Source organism: Molothrus aeneus, chromosome 6, assembly GCF_037042795.1.
Source record: "Molothrus aeneus isolate 106 chromosome 6, BPBGC_Maene_1.0, whole genome shotgun sequence".
Taxonomy (NCBI): Eukaryota; Metazoa; Chordata; class Aves; order Passeriformes; family Icteridae; genus Molothrus; species Molothrus aeneus.
In genome coordinates this window covers 18,093,987-18,110,135 of record NC_089651.1, presented here as the reverse complement: position 1 = coordinate 18,110,135, position 16,149 = coordinate 18,093,987, and the positions used below count along the sequence as shown (strand labels likewise).

Here is a 16,149-nt window from a genome sequence, read left to right as displayed (position 1 = left end):
CATTCCCCATCAAATCCTGCTAGGGAGGAGATGTTTCACAGAGAAATTGAAGAGAAAACCAGTAAGTTACAACTCAGAAACTGGCTTTGCCTTCACAGGAACTGGTTTGGAGAGTTTATTTTTTTACTATTTAAACAAAACAAGCCTATATACCAGTAGCGTATGGACTGGCACAATGCTTCACTCCCATCACTCACTTAGCTAGAGGAGTGTTTATGGATGAATCCTGAGCATTTTGGAGTTAATCTTCATTGGTTCTGTATGCTTCCTCTATGGAAGTGCAGCCTGGATGGACCATAAGAAAGTGATAACTTTGGAGTTGCTTTGCAGATTTTTGGAAAAGACACAGTACTAACTGCAGAAGAACAGCTGGCAGAGAAATTTTCAAGCTAAATTTGGAGCTAGAATACATATGTGGAACATGGGTATGGGGTTGTAAATACAAACACAGCTGATAGATTTCTTGACAAAATAAAAATTCAGAAACTTTAATGGCACTGTTGGCACAAGAATGAGAGAATGTAATCTAGTTCTGCATACATTTAGGCTGGGAATTGGACACCTCTGAATGTCTCAGAGGAGCAATTCTGCCATAACCTGTCTGTATACAGAATGAAAAAGGGTAGGTGGTGTGAAAAATAAGGCATGACCAAATAATAGAAGCAACTACACTGTTTACCAGGAAGATAGTGTCAGTCTGTTTCATTCCTCAGGCTGTTTCACTGCTTTAAATTCTTGTTTAATGTTGCCCTTGAACTGGCAGTAAAGATAACAGCCTGTTGCAGGATGCGTTAGGAGTGCCTGCACTGTAAGGCCTGTTAAATTTGTTACCTCTGCACCTGCCATTGCCTGAGGAGTGCTGAGCCCGAAAACTACACCTTCTCCATGAACTTTCTACTGAAGTTACATGAACAAGAATACTGGTTCTTTCATTCTGTCTGCCATTAAAATAAAATTATCAAATTGTAAGCTGCCTCCTGGGAGAGGCAATGAGAAACATACCTAAAAATACCTTTTCTGGTGTGTTCTAGAAAACAGTATACTCTGTATACTGCTTGGTTGGGGTTTTTTTTCCCTTTCTGACTGGCCCCCTTGGATCAGATGCTGTTACCTGTTTAAGGGAAGAAATCTTATTTATTCAATACATGCAGTAGTTTGGTAACAGTATAACCTCTTTTTAGGTTTCATTCCTGTGGAAGTGTGGTGATGCCAAAAGCTTGTTCAGCACAGGCAGGGAGGGATGCTGACCAGGAATTTGACTCAGGACCTACTCTGCCACCATGGTTGTCCCATAGGTGACCTCCAGTACTGCTCCAGGACATAACCCTGGACCTGCCATCTGGCCAGAAATGTTCAGGTTCTTGAGAGCTGCTCTGAGGTTGGATGGAGAAAGAGGGTGGGGTTCTCTGGCCGAGCTCGGGGAGGCGGGAGCGGCAGGAGAGGAGGAAGCGAAAGGGGGAGGCGAGCGCCTGGAGGATCCAGCTGGGGCCGCGCTGCAGTCATGGCCCAGCCCAGAGCCTGTGAGTAGCTGCCCTGGCTCTTCACTGCTCAGTGGTGGTGGGGGTTCTTTGGTTTGTCCCTGAGGGAGAGACTGGGCATGTGGGAGAGGGTGAAGGCTTGCTTTCCTGCTGGGCCTGGAGCATATCCCACGTTTCAGTGGTGATGCTGAGAAGTGATGAGTCAGTCCTGAACTGGGTGCATTGCATAAGGGGATGCCATGCTTGGCGTCATAGGAGGAAGTGAAAAAGGGAGAGGAAAGCAAATCTAACCATGCTTTGCTCTGGTATCGTGTGATCCCCATCCCACTGACGCTCTCCTCACCTGCAAATCTCTCTTCCCTAAACACTCTCTGTTTGGGGACATTCTCAGCCATCACTGAGTCCCTGCCTGTGTTCCCTGTCTTTTGGGGAACCCCAGCGTCCGTGTGTTATTTCCCCAATCTCCCAGGGCTCGGAGCATCCCTGCAGGGAATCACAGCATCATCTGGAGGGGGGAGGATGTGATAGAGGAAGTGTCTGAACTTGCTGGCCCTGGCCTCAGTGCATCCCCATAGCTGTGGTCGAGCTGTGAGTGGGCTGGGTGAGTTATTTGGGGAGCAGCTATCCTGATGTCAGCTCTGCCCCCATAGCCCACTGCTGGGATTAGAAAACCCAGTTTTGGGGTGGATGCATCTGTGGCTGGAGCTCTTGCAGGGCTCAAAGCATGAGAGCAAATCTGTTAATGTGACAGTTGGGCTGCAGGTCAACATCTGGTGGGAACTGTTCCTGCATCTTCAGTTCCAGCCAAGATGCTCAGCTTCAGTTCCAGCCAAGATGCTCAGCTTCAGTTCCTCTCTTGAGAGGACACAGGAGCTGTTCAAGCAGTAATTGTGGTTGCACTGTTCAACCTGCTCCTCTGCTTTTCCTTGCTGGCAAAAAAAATTATCCCAAAATCATGCAAAAAAAGAAAAAATGGTCTGCAATTCCAAAGGTCTAAGTCTCTTTAACCACCTTCCCTGTCCCACATGTCCAGGTCAGGAGCAGGAGGACAGATTGCGTGAAGTGAATCTCTCTACCCAGAGGCTGCGTGTGCTCCCTCCCTCAGTCCTGAGCAATTCCATGCTGAAGAGCCTTGACCTCGACAGGAACAAGCTCAGGAGCATCACTGGCATTTCTAAGCTTTGCAACCTCAAGAAGCTGATACTGTCCAAGAATGAGTTTGTGGACTTTCCCAATGAAATACAGAGCCTGGTCTGTTTGGAGAGGCTTGAGCTGAATCAGAACCAAATCCGGATCATCCCAGAGGGGGTTTTCTCCCATCTCCCCAGGCTTAAGCACCTGCGGCTGAACAACAACCGTCTGTGTGCCCTCCCCAGGGACCTGGCAGCTTGTGGGGGCAGCCTCCAGTACCTGAACATCTCCAACAACCTGTTCCGCACTTTCCCGCAGCCCGTCCTGCAGCTGGCACGCTTACAGGAGCTCCATGTGCAGAACAACGCCCTTCGCCAGCTCCCCAGGGAGCTCTTCCAGGGACAGTCCCTGAAAATGTTTAAGGCCAGTGGGAACCCTCTCCGGGAGCCGCCCAGTGAAGTGTGTGCTGGTGGCATTCAGCAGATCCGGAATTACTTCAACCAGCTTCAGCATGGTTCAGGGCAGGAGGACAAGAGGGTCAAGACCATGTTCCTGGGGGCCTCGCTGGCAGGGAAGTCTACCATCTGCAGAAGCCTGAAGCAAGGGCGATCCAAACTGGTGCCCAAGGAAGAGCGAACAGTTGGGATAGAGATCAGTGAGTTCCAGATCGAGGACTTCACATTTCTCTTCTGGGACTTTGCTGGCCAGCTGGAATACTACATGACTCACCATGTGTTCATCACCCCACAGGCGCTCGTCATCCTCGTCATCAATCTTCATATGTAAGTGCTGAGCTGGTTTGGATTCCAGGTAGAGTGGGAAAACTAAAAAGGAAGTGGGGAAATTTTACACTGCACAAATTCACACCATTTCCACTGGACCTTGAGGCCTGGTCTTCTCACCATTGGCATAGCTGGCTCTCCCTCTCCCCATTTTTGCAGATCAACCTTTTAATCCACCAGCTCTGTCATCACCTTTGCCAAAGGTGTCTCTTTGGAAGGGTTGAAATGAGTATCAACTCCTTATGTGACAGCTGAACCCCATCTAAGTGGACTTGCTTTCTGCAAGAAGCAAATCCCTGTGATCCCTCCTGTATCCTGTGGTGTTCCCTCCTGTATCCTGTGGTGTTCCCTGAACATGGAGGGAGTATCAGGCTTGGGTTTGGTGCTACAGAGGGATGCTCTTGTCCACAGCAGGGTTTGGCTCTGCTATACCCCATAGCTTAAGGATGGGGAACTGAAGGATGAGCTTGGATACAGCCCATGTCCATGGGCTGTATCTCAGATTCTGAGATCTGAGCTCTTGTCCAGTGAGCTCCTGGGACAGGAGAGTGTGTGGTCAGGCCTGTACTGGTGGAAGTTGGTTGGAGATCCAGAGGGTGAGATGTGAATTTGGGATTTTCTTTTTCTCCCTTCCCCAGGTACCAAACTAATGACAAAACTTTCAAGGAGCTCGTTGGTTTCTGGATCAACAACCTGTCCATGCGAGTCCCAAACTCAGTGGTGCTTCCTGTGGGAACCCATGTGGACTGCTGCCAGGAGCAGGAGGTAGCAGAGAAGACACATGACATCATGGCCAGGATCACAGCCATGCTGGCAGAGAGAAAAAGCAACCTTGCTCACTTCATCAACAACCTGGAGGGCAGTGAGGAGCCCAAGTTTTACGTGGACCAGTGGGAGAGGCTGAAGGAGATGGAGAGCTGCAAGTTAACCGTAGGGCTGAGATTATCCTGGGTTCTGGCTGGCTGAGGTCACTCGGCTGTCTCTGGCAGCCCAGTGTGCTACTGGCTGAGGGCACCTGGTGCAAATGCATCAGGCCACTGCTGCAGCCCCTCCCCAGGCTGGGGTGGACGTGGTAACCCCTGGCTGTGACCTGCAGCGTCCTTGTCCTTGTAGGTGATGGGCATCTCCTCCTGTGGCTTGTAGCAAGTGCCTGAGGACGAGTGTGAGGGGTGACCAGGTGATTTTCAGGAGCTGCTCTAGAACAGAGGTGTGAAGGAAGTGCCTCTGAAGCTGAGCCAGTGGCTTCTCTCACCCTGGGTGATCTCATGGGCATTAGGTCCTTCCTTTACCTCACAGGCTAACAAACTCCTCTGGATGTGCTTTTGTCAGGTATGTGCTTCCTCTTTTCCAGATCTTAAACTTAGTTGCTGTCAACTGCACGGATCACCGTGACATCAGAGAGCTCGAGGCCACTATTTTGAAGCACGTGAGGAATGAGGAGCTCTTCCCCGAGGTTGTCCGAGTGCTGCCGCCCGTCTACAGGCAGGTGGAAGCTGCCATCGCGGATATTGCAGGGAGCGAGGAGGTGGCAGACCATGGTGAGCGCTCTGTCACCTCTGCCACGCCTTTCTGGGAGGAGCTCCTGTCCTGTGCCTGGGACCGGCTCTCTCCAGTGCTTTCCTGAATTGGGGATGGGCTGCCCAGTGCTTGCTGCACCCTCTGGCCCTGTTTATGTGGCAGTGGAGTCACTGCCGAAGACCTTGCAGTGTTCATGCTGAGCACACCTCACAGGTCTGGTTTCTTGGTTTGCAGTGATGTTTTTTGTTCTCCCTGTAAAAGCAATTAAAAACATCTTGCAGGAAGGAGCTCCACAGCTTTAATGCAACTCTGTGGTTTTCAAATCTACATCCTGCTAACTTTATTTAATGGCCCCTACCCTTCCCTAGACCCTTTTTCCATGTGTCTTGTGACTTATCAGAGCCAGCAGGCAGCTCCAGCCCCTTGCTAATATACCTAAAGCAGGTATTAATTCCACCAATTCCCAGTGCCATCTCTGGCCCCTCTGGCCACCGTAAGATTAGAGAACGAGGAGCAAATGCTTTTCTTTTTTGGAGACAAGCCAGATTTTGTTGCGTGTCTCTCTGCATTGCTGAATGGCACTCTGAGGTTTAACTGGCAGTCTGAGGTTTTCTGGCTAGAAACAAACTTGCTTCCTCAAACAATAATAGAAAAAAGAACAGTATTAGCTTTGTTTTTCAGAAAGTCCTGGCAGGCTGTTCCCACTGCTGAAGCAAGGCAAAGTTGTGGGAGCTTCAGGGTGTCAGCTGGACAGCTGAGGAGAGGCAGAACATTTTTGGTCACAGTCACCAAGCACACTGATCCCAGCTACGCCCCAGGGATGGCATAGGTGACATGGGTGTTTGGTGGCTCTCTGAAGCATCTGCCTTGGAATGCTGTGTATGATAGATGCATGCTGAGCTCCTGCATCTCCCTCTAGGCATGATGGACCTCCAGTACCTACTCAGCAAACTTTCCCAGCGCGAGAACTTGGCCAGCCTGAGCAGAGAGCTCCTCCAGGACATCCTGCGGTACCTCCACCGCATTGGGCTCGTCGTGTGGTATGAGGAAATCAAGCACTTGGAAAGCACCGTCTTCCTCCAGCCTACATTTTTAATAACCATGTTCAAGGTGAAAGTGGGGATCAGGACCATCTCTGTAGAGCCCAAGTTCTGCAGCTTTGCTGGGCTTCTCTCACTGCTACCTCGTCTTTCCTTCTCTTCCCATGCAGCTCCTGGTGCGGCACCAGCTCGTCCAGCAGCTGGAGAGCATCTCTGTGGAGACGCTGATCGGGGAACATGCCACCATCAGAGACAGGGCCAACTGGGTGTGGACCTTCAAGTCCAAGGCAATGCTGTGCCACCAGGCTGTGCGTGCCTTGGTGAAGCACCAGCTCTGTTCGGAAGGCATGTGGGATGTCTTTGAGGAAATCATGGGACACAGGCCTCACAGAGGGAGAGGGAAGCTCTTCAGCCTTCTGGAGCACTTTGAGCTCTGCCTGGAGGTGAAGCACACTGAGGCACTCAACCCACAGGCCAGGGAGTTTGTGCCTGGGAAGCCATGGGAGACAACACAGAGCCAAGGCAAGTCCTGGTACTTGTTCCCAACATATCTAAACCAGACAGAGGAAGTGTCTGAGGTCTGGGGAGGAGATCACCCCGAGGACCTCCACATCCGTGCCTACTTCTCACCCGAAATACCTGAGGGCTTCTTCCAGAGGTAAGCACTGGTTTCTGGCCATCAGTGAGGTTGTGGGATTGAGTTTGCTTGGTGCAGTGCCAGGATGACTCTCAGCAAGCCCTTGGCTCTTGAGACTGTCTCCTGAGGCCTGAGGCTGGGAGTCAAGATACCAGGGTGGCTTCTCAGCTGTGCCACACACATGTAGGGCCCTGGGTGAACCCCTTGCAATGTTTACTGCCTAGATGTGAGCAAAGGCCACACTCCTTCTGGTTCCCCTTTCATCTCATGGGGTGTTTGGCTAATCTGTGCCCATCCAGGCAGGCAGAGGTCTCACAGTCTCGCCCAAGAATGTTCTAGTTTCTATGGGTGTTGGAACTGTACCAGTTTTTGGAACTTCTCCTGGTTTTCTAGACTTGTGTCTAGAGTTTTACCTGATGGTGTTGTGGTTAAACCCCAACTGGCAACCAAACACCACAGAGCCACTCGCTCACTCTCCCCAGCTGGACTGGGGAGAGAATCAGAAAAGTGAGAAAACTCATGGGTTGAGATAAACACAGTTTAATAGTTGAAATAAATTATTATAATAACAGTAATAGTGATAATAATATTGTAATGAAAAGGAAATCAGCAAAGAGAGAAATTAAACCCAAGAAGAACAGGTGATGCAAATAAAAACAATTGCTCAGCACTAACCAACTCATGCCCAGCCTGTTCCCAAGCAATGGTCCCCCAGCTGGCTCTCCCCCAGGTTTATATGTTGAGCATGATGCCACTGCATATGGGATAACCCTTTGGTCATTTGGGGTCAGCTCTCCTGGCTGTCCCTTCCCAGCTTCTTGTACATTCCAAGCCCCCTTGCTGGCAGGGCAGCCTGAGGACCTGAAAAACCCTTGACTTGAGGTAAGCCCTGCTCAGCAGCAACTAAAACATCAGTGTGTTATCCACATCATTCTCGTCCTAAATGCAAAGCACAGCACTGTACCGGCTGTTAGGAAGAAAATAAACTCCACTCCAGACAAAACCAGGACAAGATGGCCAGCTCTGGGAGGATCTCTTGCTTTAAGAGGCTGTTCTTGCTGCTTGAGCTTTCAGTAGGAGAAGGTCCTCATTTGGTTCTTACTGAAACTTGGTTCAGTCTGTTCTTACTGAAACTTGGTTCATATTTTCAAGTCCATCCAGTTTTTCCAGCATTAGGGATAAACTAGGGATAAACTAGGGATAAACTAGGAGAAAAGTGATGAAAGCCATGGGCAATTTCCTTGCAGATTCCTGGTGAAAGCTTGCTCCTTCTATTCCACACACTGGGTGGCCAAGGTGACCTGCCTGCTTGTATGCAATGGCAAACCTCTGCTGATCAAAGAGAATAACCAGAGGGCCTACAGCTACCTGGAGCTCCGCAGCAGAAAGCCATCAGAAAGGACGGGTAAGATCCTTGATCCATATTTCATGACTCCCAACTCCATGTCTCTCCTTAGCTCTGCTCCTGCCACCTCCAACCCTATGGGAAGTGTCCCAAGAGGCCTCTGCCACACGCCCTAGTCTGGCCTGAGTCCACCAGCAGTCCACTTAAAGGTTTCCCCTTTCTCCATGGAATTCTGTTCAGGACTCCTCTAGAGGTATCACATGAAAGTGGAATGCCAAGTTTTCATTCTCATCATGGAGCAAATGGGTTGTCCTTCCCCAGAAGGCCCCAGCAGAGAGCAGTCTAAGGCTGGATCTTCAAGTGAAAAGCAAAGGGGCCACCCAAGTTGGGGAGCTCTTCCAATGTATCATTAAATTCCTTATGGAAGTTTGGTTAACTGGGGATGGAGCCAGTCTGACAGATGAGGCTGTGGTTTGTGTGGGTCACCACAGAATGTCCTGGGCTGCTATGGCTGAAGGCTGTAAGAAAGAGACATTCTCCTTTTGCCTGGAAGGGTTCCAGTTTGCCTGGGATTTCCTCGTGGCAGTTGTGCTCATCACCCAGAAGCTCGCTGAGGAGTGGCCGGGGCTGCATGTGTGTGTGAAATCTCCCTGCCGAACGTCCGGCTGTCCTGCAGAGTTCCTCTGGCCAGACATGGATGGCACAGGTGCCACGTACGTACACACTGTGCCCTCCCAGCAAGGGTGGGGCCCAGTGGTCACTACTGCAATGCTGGTGAGGCTGCTCAGCTTCTAAAAGCCACGTGAAATTAGTCATGAAACTCACCAGGCACCACAGCGCCCTTCTCCCAACCATACCAGCTCGTGTCCCATGTGGTGTTAACACTTACTGGTGCAGGAAATTGGAGCATGGAGGAAAAGGTGAAGAAGCTGGGACTCTGAGGCTCAGGCACATAATGCTCACTCTGGACATGTGCCCACATGTCCCTGTTTCATGAGGAGCTGAAGGTGCTCAGGCACCTGGGAGGGCAGTGGATGTCCCACCAACAGCTGCACCTCAGGTCAGGGTGGGAAGAGCAAACCTATTCCATTGCCTTAGCATCACATTCCATGGGAAGTGCTGAGAGCAGCTCCTGCTCCCTCTTTCCTGGCCTTTTTCCTCCACAGGACAAAGGAAGATGTTAAAACCTGTGGGACATGTGGGCACCGGTTTGGTGCAGAGCTGCTCCTGCCCAAAGGTGAGCCCACTGTCCCGAGTTTGTGCCACTGCTGTGCTCAGGGGAAAGAGGGCTGAGGGTTTCATGGGGCTAAGGGTGTCCCATTCCCACAGTACCCAGGCCACTGGAGGAGCCCCCAGCACAGCCCTCTGCTCACTATTACGTGACAAGCTACGGGACCACCACCTTTGGGCCCAGCAGCATCCAGGTCACTCGGCAGGTAAGGACACTGCTACCCCTCCTTGCCCAGGGACCAACAGTGATGGTCAGCCTCCTGAAATGAGGGGGTGCAGTTGCCTGCAGCGTGGGGAGGGCACACCCCATCTTCAGGCAGCCCTCTGGTTTCCACACTCCTCCCTGAGACACCACCCCCTCTGCACCTCTGAGCTGGTGGTCGGGTGTTCCGTGTTGTACTTACTGCCTTATTTTTCCAGAACATCTCCAGTGAGTAACTCTGAGCAGTGCTCAATGAAGAATTACTTTTGTTTAGCCCAGGCCAAGCTGTCCTCAACACATTCTGCTCGCGAGTCGTGTTTGCAGCCTTAATGCATGAAAATAAATGCATTGATAAATGCATCCCTTCACACTGGGAAGTCACCTCATCCACTCAAATTTAAGGGGAAGAAGGTGCTGACAAAGCTCTCTGATACCAGCCCACCCCTGCCAGCAGGGACTTTGCTGAGACAAGGCTGGGCATGGACTCCCATGGTTTTGGGGGGTAGAAGGGGGTGGTGAAGATTTCGGACTGATAGCAGAGGCAGATATCCAGGCAAGAGAGAACTACATTTCTATATATATATTTTTTTTTTTGACTTGGAAAAATTAAGAATATACATCTGTAAATTACCACACTCCACAGAAACACCCACTAGAAGCTGACAGAGAGGAAAAGCAATGTGTGACCTCCAGGACTGGTCATTGAAGTGGTCCTTGGGTTGGGGGGTGCTGGTTTGCAGAGCCTGGGATGCCCAGTAGTCCTGCTGCCCGTGCCAGGGCCATGGGGAGCGGGGCAGGAGGGCTCAGCCCAGCTGCATGTTGTACTGCTCGATGAGCTCCATGAGGTCAAAGGAGTTGGAGAGCTGCAGGCTGATGGTGCGGCTGTCCAGGGAGGAGGCTCCCTCCTGCAGCACCTGCTCGTACCAGTATTCACAGAACTTGGGCACCAGCTGCAGCAGCAAAACATTGGGGTTAGGGGAAGCTGCCTGATATAGCTGCAAAAACCTGCATAGCCCTGTCCTCCTGGAGTGCGGGGAGGAGATGTCTGGGGCACCCTTTGTCTGCCCCAACCCTTGAGGGTCCCTGTCCCTGGGCAGCTGCCTTCCACACCATCCCACCCAGACCCCAAGTGTTCTCTGGCCCATTCTCTACCCATGTTTTTCCTGGTCCCCAAGGGTTCCCACCCTGGTCATGCAGCCCCTCATGCCACCAAGGGTCCCCCTCCCCTGTCATTCAATTCCTCCACCTCTCTCAGCCCCCAAGGTACCCCCTCCTTGGGGTACCCCCTCCATCTGCCCCAGATCCCGAGAGCTCCCAAATCTCCATCTCCACTACACACTGAGGGCCTCCCTCCTTGTGCACCCAAGCACTCGCCTCCCCTGGCCCCTGAGGCTCTCCCTGCCCAGTCCCTGAGGAAACTCCATCCCCTATCACCTAGGAGTCCCCATCCCTGAGCACCCAGAATCCCATCTGCCTCAGTCCACAAGGCTCCTCTTCAGTCACCCAGACCCTCCATCTCCCACCCCACTCGACCTCGAGGGTCCCCCTCCTCAGGCACCCAGAGTCCCAGCTCCCCTGGCTCCATAAGTCTCTCCCCTTCCCTGGGGAGCAGTGGGATAGTGGTGGGTTTTGGCTACTGCACCTTGACCAGGATGAGTTTGGACTCCTTAGGCTTGGCCTTGGAGAAGGCCTGCCCAAAGCAGAGGTAGATGGTGAAGTCAGGGGATCGCCGCCTTTGGCCGTTGCGGAAGTCCCTCAGCTCTGTGAGGCAAAACAGGGCTCAGCTTTGTGGTGAGCCTGTGGTACAGAGGGGCTGGGAGGGTTTGGATGCTTGTAACATCCTGGGGCTGGCTCCCATGAGCCCCAGACCAGGCTGGGCAGGAAAAAATACACAGAGAACTACGTGACACCCCTACCCACCTGTGCAAAACTTATTGAAGTCAAAGATAGGCGTTTCCTGGTCCCGGTAGAGCAGGTTAGGTGGGGGCTCCTCGACCCCCTCGAGCTGCTGGGACAAGGCCCAGAACACCTTGCACTTCTCCCGGCGGGTGGCAAAGACCTTGTGGGCGCGTTGCTCCAGCTGCAGCCCCACCAAGCCCAGCAGCTCCTCGGTGATGCGCCGCTGCTTGCTGTCGGGCAGGCCGGCGGGGCTGGGGAAGCGCACCACGTGCCAGGGGCACGGCAGGCTGGGGCACTGGTACGTCAGCAGGCAGCGGCTGCCCCCCACCACCTCCCGGTGGGACTCCTTCCCCCGGTAGTAGATGGTAACATCCAGGTTGCCATCTGCACCAGGAAGTGATCAGCGGCCACATCCTCCAAACCAAAACGTTCCCCCTCCCCAAAGCACCCCCCCAAGCATATTTACTGTTAATAACTGTTAATTACTGTTAATTATTGTTAATAATCATTTATAGCTATTAATAATTGATAACCCTCACCTGTGTTATCCACCAGCAGCCGTGGCTGTGGCACGGGGCTGGTGGTGGGCACGAACACCGTCGCCTCCACCGCGTACTGCATGGGGACCGTGCCCTCCGTCAGGTGGCATGGTGGTGGCATGGCCCCTGCAGCAGGAGATGAGCAGCACTGTATCACCATTCAGATGCCACCCTGGCCTGTTCCAAGCCCATTATGGCATTCCCACAGCCAGGGCCAAATCCTGTCCCACGGCACCCACCTGTCTCCTCTGGTGGCATGAGGCCCGTTGGTTGGCAGGTGTCCAAGGTGGGCTGCTCCACCGTGGGCACCCACTGTGGAAATGTCATGGGAGGGAAGCAGCTGTTTTGGCTGGTGTCTGTGTAAGGCTGGAGCAGGGTGTCCTGGTGAGGCTGGAGCACAATGTCCTGGTGGGGAGTGTCCCCTGCAGGGAAACCAAGCAGGGTTTGGTGCTGGGAAAAGTGCTGGGAAAGGTGCTGGGATCACTCACCCAGGCAGTCACCAACCCTGCACCCCGCGAGCAGAGCTGGTCTCACCTGTGGGCACCCAGGATGGGGCCAGCGAGCCAAGGTCACGGGGAGAGATGTCACACTGCTGCAGCAGCTGCTCCAGAATCGAGAGCTCTCTGGGGTTGATGCTTTCTAAGGGTGAGCACAGTGGGTAGGATGTCTCACAGCCACAAAACCAGCCCCAGCAGAGCCTAGTGGGTGTCCTCCCCCCAAAAAAAGATTGTGGGACTAGTGCTTACCTGGGACAGCAATGGCTGAGGCCATGTCTTGGGGGTGGAGCTCCAGCTGGAAAGGGAAGGAGAATGGAATCTTACTGCTGTGGTTGCCAGGCACCCAGCATCCCCCAGCCCACATTTTGGCCAGGTGCTGGGCTGCAGCTTGGGAGCAGTGCTTGTTGAGTGGCAGCAGGGACCCCCCCTGGCCTGCTGTGCCCACCCAGCTACCTGCAGCTGCTGTTGTGCTGCCTTCTGGTCCACCACAGGGTTGGGAATGTTGGAATCTCCATCCTTGCTGTCCTGGAGGGCGGCTGAAAGGAGAGCACCAGGAATGGGAGGCCCTGAGATTGCCCACCCCATCCAACACAGCCCCTCCATGGAGCGAGGCTCACCTGAGACAATGGAGAAGACCTTGTGGGGGTCATCACCACACTTGGAATTGTCCTGTTCCAGCTTGAACAAGCGGGTGCTGCTCAGGGCACAGCGGAAGTTGGTCTTCCACTTGGCCGGGTCCTCGAAGCCTTCCTCATACCGCCCACTGACCTTTGCCCAGGCCTGGGGGTGCAGGGAGGGGAACATGGGGTCCCTGGCTCCATGAGAAGGGAGGTTTCCAGGGATGACTGGTCTTCCCCCACCTCCCCAGCTCCCACCCTGAAGACCTCAGCTTGCGGCTGGTCACTATCCTACCCCACGCACCTTGAAAATCCTGAGGCTGCCGCTGGCGACCCCTACCTCGCCCACCTGGAGGATCTCCACGTCCCTGCTGGCGACACTCATGCCACCCACCTTGAAGACCTCCAGGTCACTGCTGGTGATGTCTTTCCTGGCGTTGTGCTTCCAGGGGACGCGGAACATGCTGTGGGCAGAGTCGATCCAGCGCAGCCCCTGGTAGCTCCCGCTGTCGATGGCGCTCAGCAGCCACGGTCCGAACCGCAGCTTCTGGGGTTCCCTGCGGGCGGGGACCGTCACCTGGGGGAACCGGGCCACCCGGAGACGGCCACCCGGGAGAGCTGGGCGCCGCTTACCCCTCCTTCTCCGGCGCTGCCATGGTGCGCCGTCCGCAGAGCCGCCGTGCCGTGCCGTGCCGTGCCGGGCGGTGACCTCGGTGCTGGGGGCGGCCGCCTCTTTCCCGATGCTTTATCCGCCCCTCCCGTTTTCCTGGAAATCACGTGTCCCTTCCGAAAGTGAAAGTGCCGCCGCTCCCGGCGGGGCGGAGTTGCCGCTGCCGGGGGTGCCCGAGCGATGCTCCGGCCCCGGCCGCGCCGCTGCGCACCCCGCGCACGGCCCTGCCCAGAGTATCAGAAATTAAAATTAATAAACCGGACCTAAAGCTGAGCGTGGGAATCCCGCAGCGCGGGGGGTCGGCCGCACCCACTCCAGCCGGGGCTTCCCGGAGCTGGAAAGCCCCGGGCCGTGTCCAGATGTTTATTTTAATCCTTCTTCTCCCTACGGCTTTGGCTTGCACGCTAAGGCCGTGCTGCCAAAAATGACAACCCAACAAAGGCCAAAGTGCCGCGGGCAGCGCCCGGCACCGGGGCAGAGGCGAAGCAGCCCATGGCCCCGACAGGAAGGGGGTCAAGGGCAGCAAGAGTGATGGCCCGGCTCTTCCCTGAGCCCTTTGAGCTCTGTGGGGAGCAGCAAAAACAACCCAAAATCCCCGAGAGGTTCCTTACCCAAGGGCCAGGAAGGGGTGGAGGGGTCAGTGGGGCTGGAGTGTGGGACTGCAGCCTTTTTCCCAATGTGCAGCTTGTTTTTGAGGAAATATCTTTTTCCAGGAACTCCCTACTGCCTACTAGGCACTCTACATGGTTTTTCAGAACACTGCCAGTTGTTTCCCAGGAAATTCCCACTTCCTTCCTAAAAAAATCCCGCATTGCTCTCCAGGAAATTTCCCAGTTGCTTTGCAGGCTATTTCTTCCTTGTTTCCTGGGAAATGTCTTCGTTGCTTTCTAGAGTCCTCCATCCCTGTCTACGATTTTCCCCTCTGCTTAGAGGATGAATCTCCATTGCTTTCCTTGGAAATTTCCACATGACTGTTACTCCCTAGTGAGAGGAAAGGTCATGTGTTTACAATTTGCTGGGTGCAGGTTGGGTGTTAATGTCTTTGAAATGGGTCCCAATGTCTCTGCTGACTTTGGGCAGCAGGTTTGTAGCAGAGTTCAGGCAGTTCTGCTCCTGAAACAGACAAGGGTCTGCAGTGGCTGAGTTTCTGAACTTCAGGGTAGCTTCAAGGTGGGATTTGTGGGAGGTGGTTCTGGAAGGCTGAACCTTCCTGGTGCCTCAGCCAATGCGGAAAGGGAGAGGGCAACATGTGGCCGGGAATTCAGGATAAAAGGAGGGTGCCCCGTCTGAAACCTCGAGAGAGAAAATGCCACAGGTGTCTGCCCCGGTGGAGTTTCTCACTTTATTCGAATAAAGTTGAAGAACTCCTCTGCCTCCTTTATGGACACAAACCTCTGGTGTTTGTGGATTTTCCTCACACTGGGAAGCAAGAAATTCTTTCCCAAGAAGTATCATTCATCCTCTCCAGGCAATTCCCCTTTTGCACCACCAATTCCTCCTTTGCATTATGGGAAATTTCCCCTCTCGGAAATGTCACTGTCACTTTCTTACACAATGTCACTTCTGCTTTTCAGGAATTTCCCAGGTATTTGAGGGAATTTCTTCCTTGCTTTCATGGAATTTCCCTCCTTTTATTTCTAGGCTATCCCCCCTATAGCCTTGTAGGAAATTCCCCCATTGCTTTCTAGAAATCCCCTGAATATTTCCCCCTTTGTTTTCAAGGACTTGCCCCTAGTTCTCACATGGAAATTCCTACATTGTCTTATAGAAATTGTCTTGTCCCCTTTGTTATCCAGGATATTCAGCTTTCTAGGATGGTTTCTTTTTGTGCTCCAGGAATTCTCCTTTTGGTTGCCAGGATTTTTCCTTTTATTTTGCAGGAATTTTCCCCCAGGGTTTTAGGAAATTTCATCCTTCTGTTGCAGAAAATTCCATAAGCCAGAACTGACTCGAGCACCTGAACTCAGGACAGGGGCATTCAGCAGATCCAGCAAAATGTATTTAAGGGCAGTGAACACCATGAAACCCAAAGAGGAGCCAGGAGAGCCAGGTCAGGGTGGGAGCAAGGGACAAGGCTGACATGGACAAGGTAAGGCTGGAAAGAGCCCGGGTGGGTGGAGGGCCCCTCTGCCAGAGGAACGAGTGGGAAGAACAAGGAATGGTGCTGGCTGCTGGCTGCCCCAGGGACAAGCAGCACCTGCAGGGAGGGGAGCAGAGGCGTGTTTATTTACTTTCATTCCTCAATGCTGCAATCAATGCAGAGTGGTTTCACTTAATAGGTGATTAATTCAATTGATGGGAATTCTCCCATTTAATTTTTTTTTTTTTCAAGTAGGACCCTGCCTGCCTGGAGAGTGGGGTACCTGTCCTGCACAGCCACAGCTGTTATCCCCTGCCACCTCCCTACGTCCTGCTGGGTCAGGGACATGTCCAGGAAGCTAAAAATCAGCCTCATTTAGGTCACCAGCTCCTGAACAGTGGAAGAAGAGCTGGAGATTTCAGGAGAAAGAGTCAGTTTTACAAAGAAGTTTTTAAAAGTATCCTGAAGGACAAGGAGAGCTTTC

General features: G+C 53.0%; 2 protein-coding genes across 2 annotated transcripts; one reads left to right on the top strand and one right to left on the bottom strand.

Moving 5' to 3' along the window:
• The first annotated feature begins 1,501 nt into the window (after positions 1-1,501).
• LOC136558389 (malignant fibrous histiocytoma-amplified sequence 1-like) lies at positions 1,502-9,731 on the top strand. The gene is made up of 10 exons (XM_066552787.1): positions 1,502-1,520; positions 2,512-3,391; positions 4,030-4,321; positions 4,743-4,929; positions 5,829-6,019; positions 6,120-6,607; positions 7,834-7,991; positions 8,485-8,644; positions 9,098-9,168; positions 9,261-9,731. Exons 1-10 carry the CDS (start codon positions 1,502-1,504, stop codon positions 9,428-9,430), a joined length of 2,616 nt encoding a protein of 871 aa, XP_066408884.1. The 3' UTR covers positions 9,431-9,731.
• On the bottom strand, positions 7,111-13,648 carry IRF7 (interferon regulatory factor 7). The gene is made up of 11 exons (XM_066552788.1): positions 13,549-13,648; positions 13,310-13,472; positions 12,916-13,078; positions 12,752-12,834; positions 12,548-12,593; positions 12,336-12,440; positions 12,041-12,223; positions 11,802-11,927; positions 11,284-11,646; positions 11,006-11,124; positions 7,111-10,313 (listed from the first exon to the last, which is right to left on the bottom strand). Exons 1-11 carry the CDS (start codon positions 13,569-13,571, stop codon positions 10,167-10,169), a joined length of 1,521 nt encoding a protein of 506 aa, XP_066408885.1. The 5' UTR covers positions 13,572-13,648; the 3' UTR covers positions 7,111-10,166.
• Between the last annotated feature and the right edge of the window lie 2,501 nt (positions 13,649-16,149).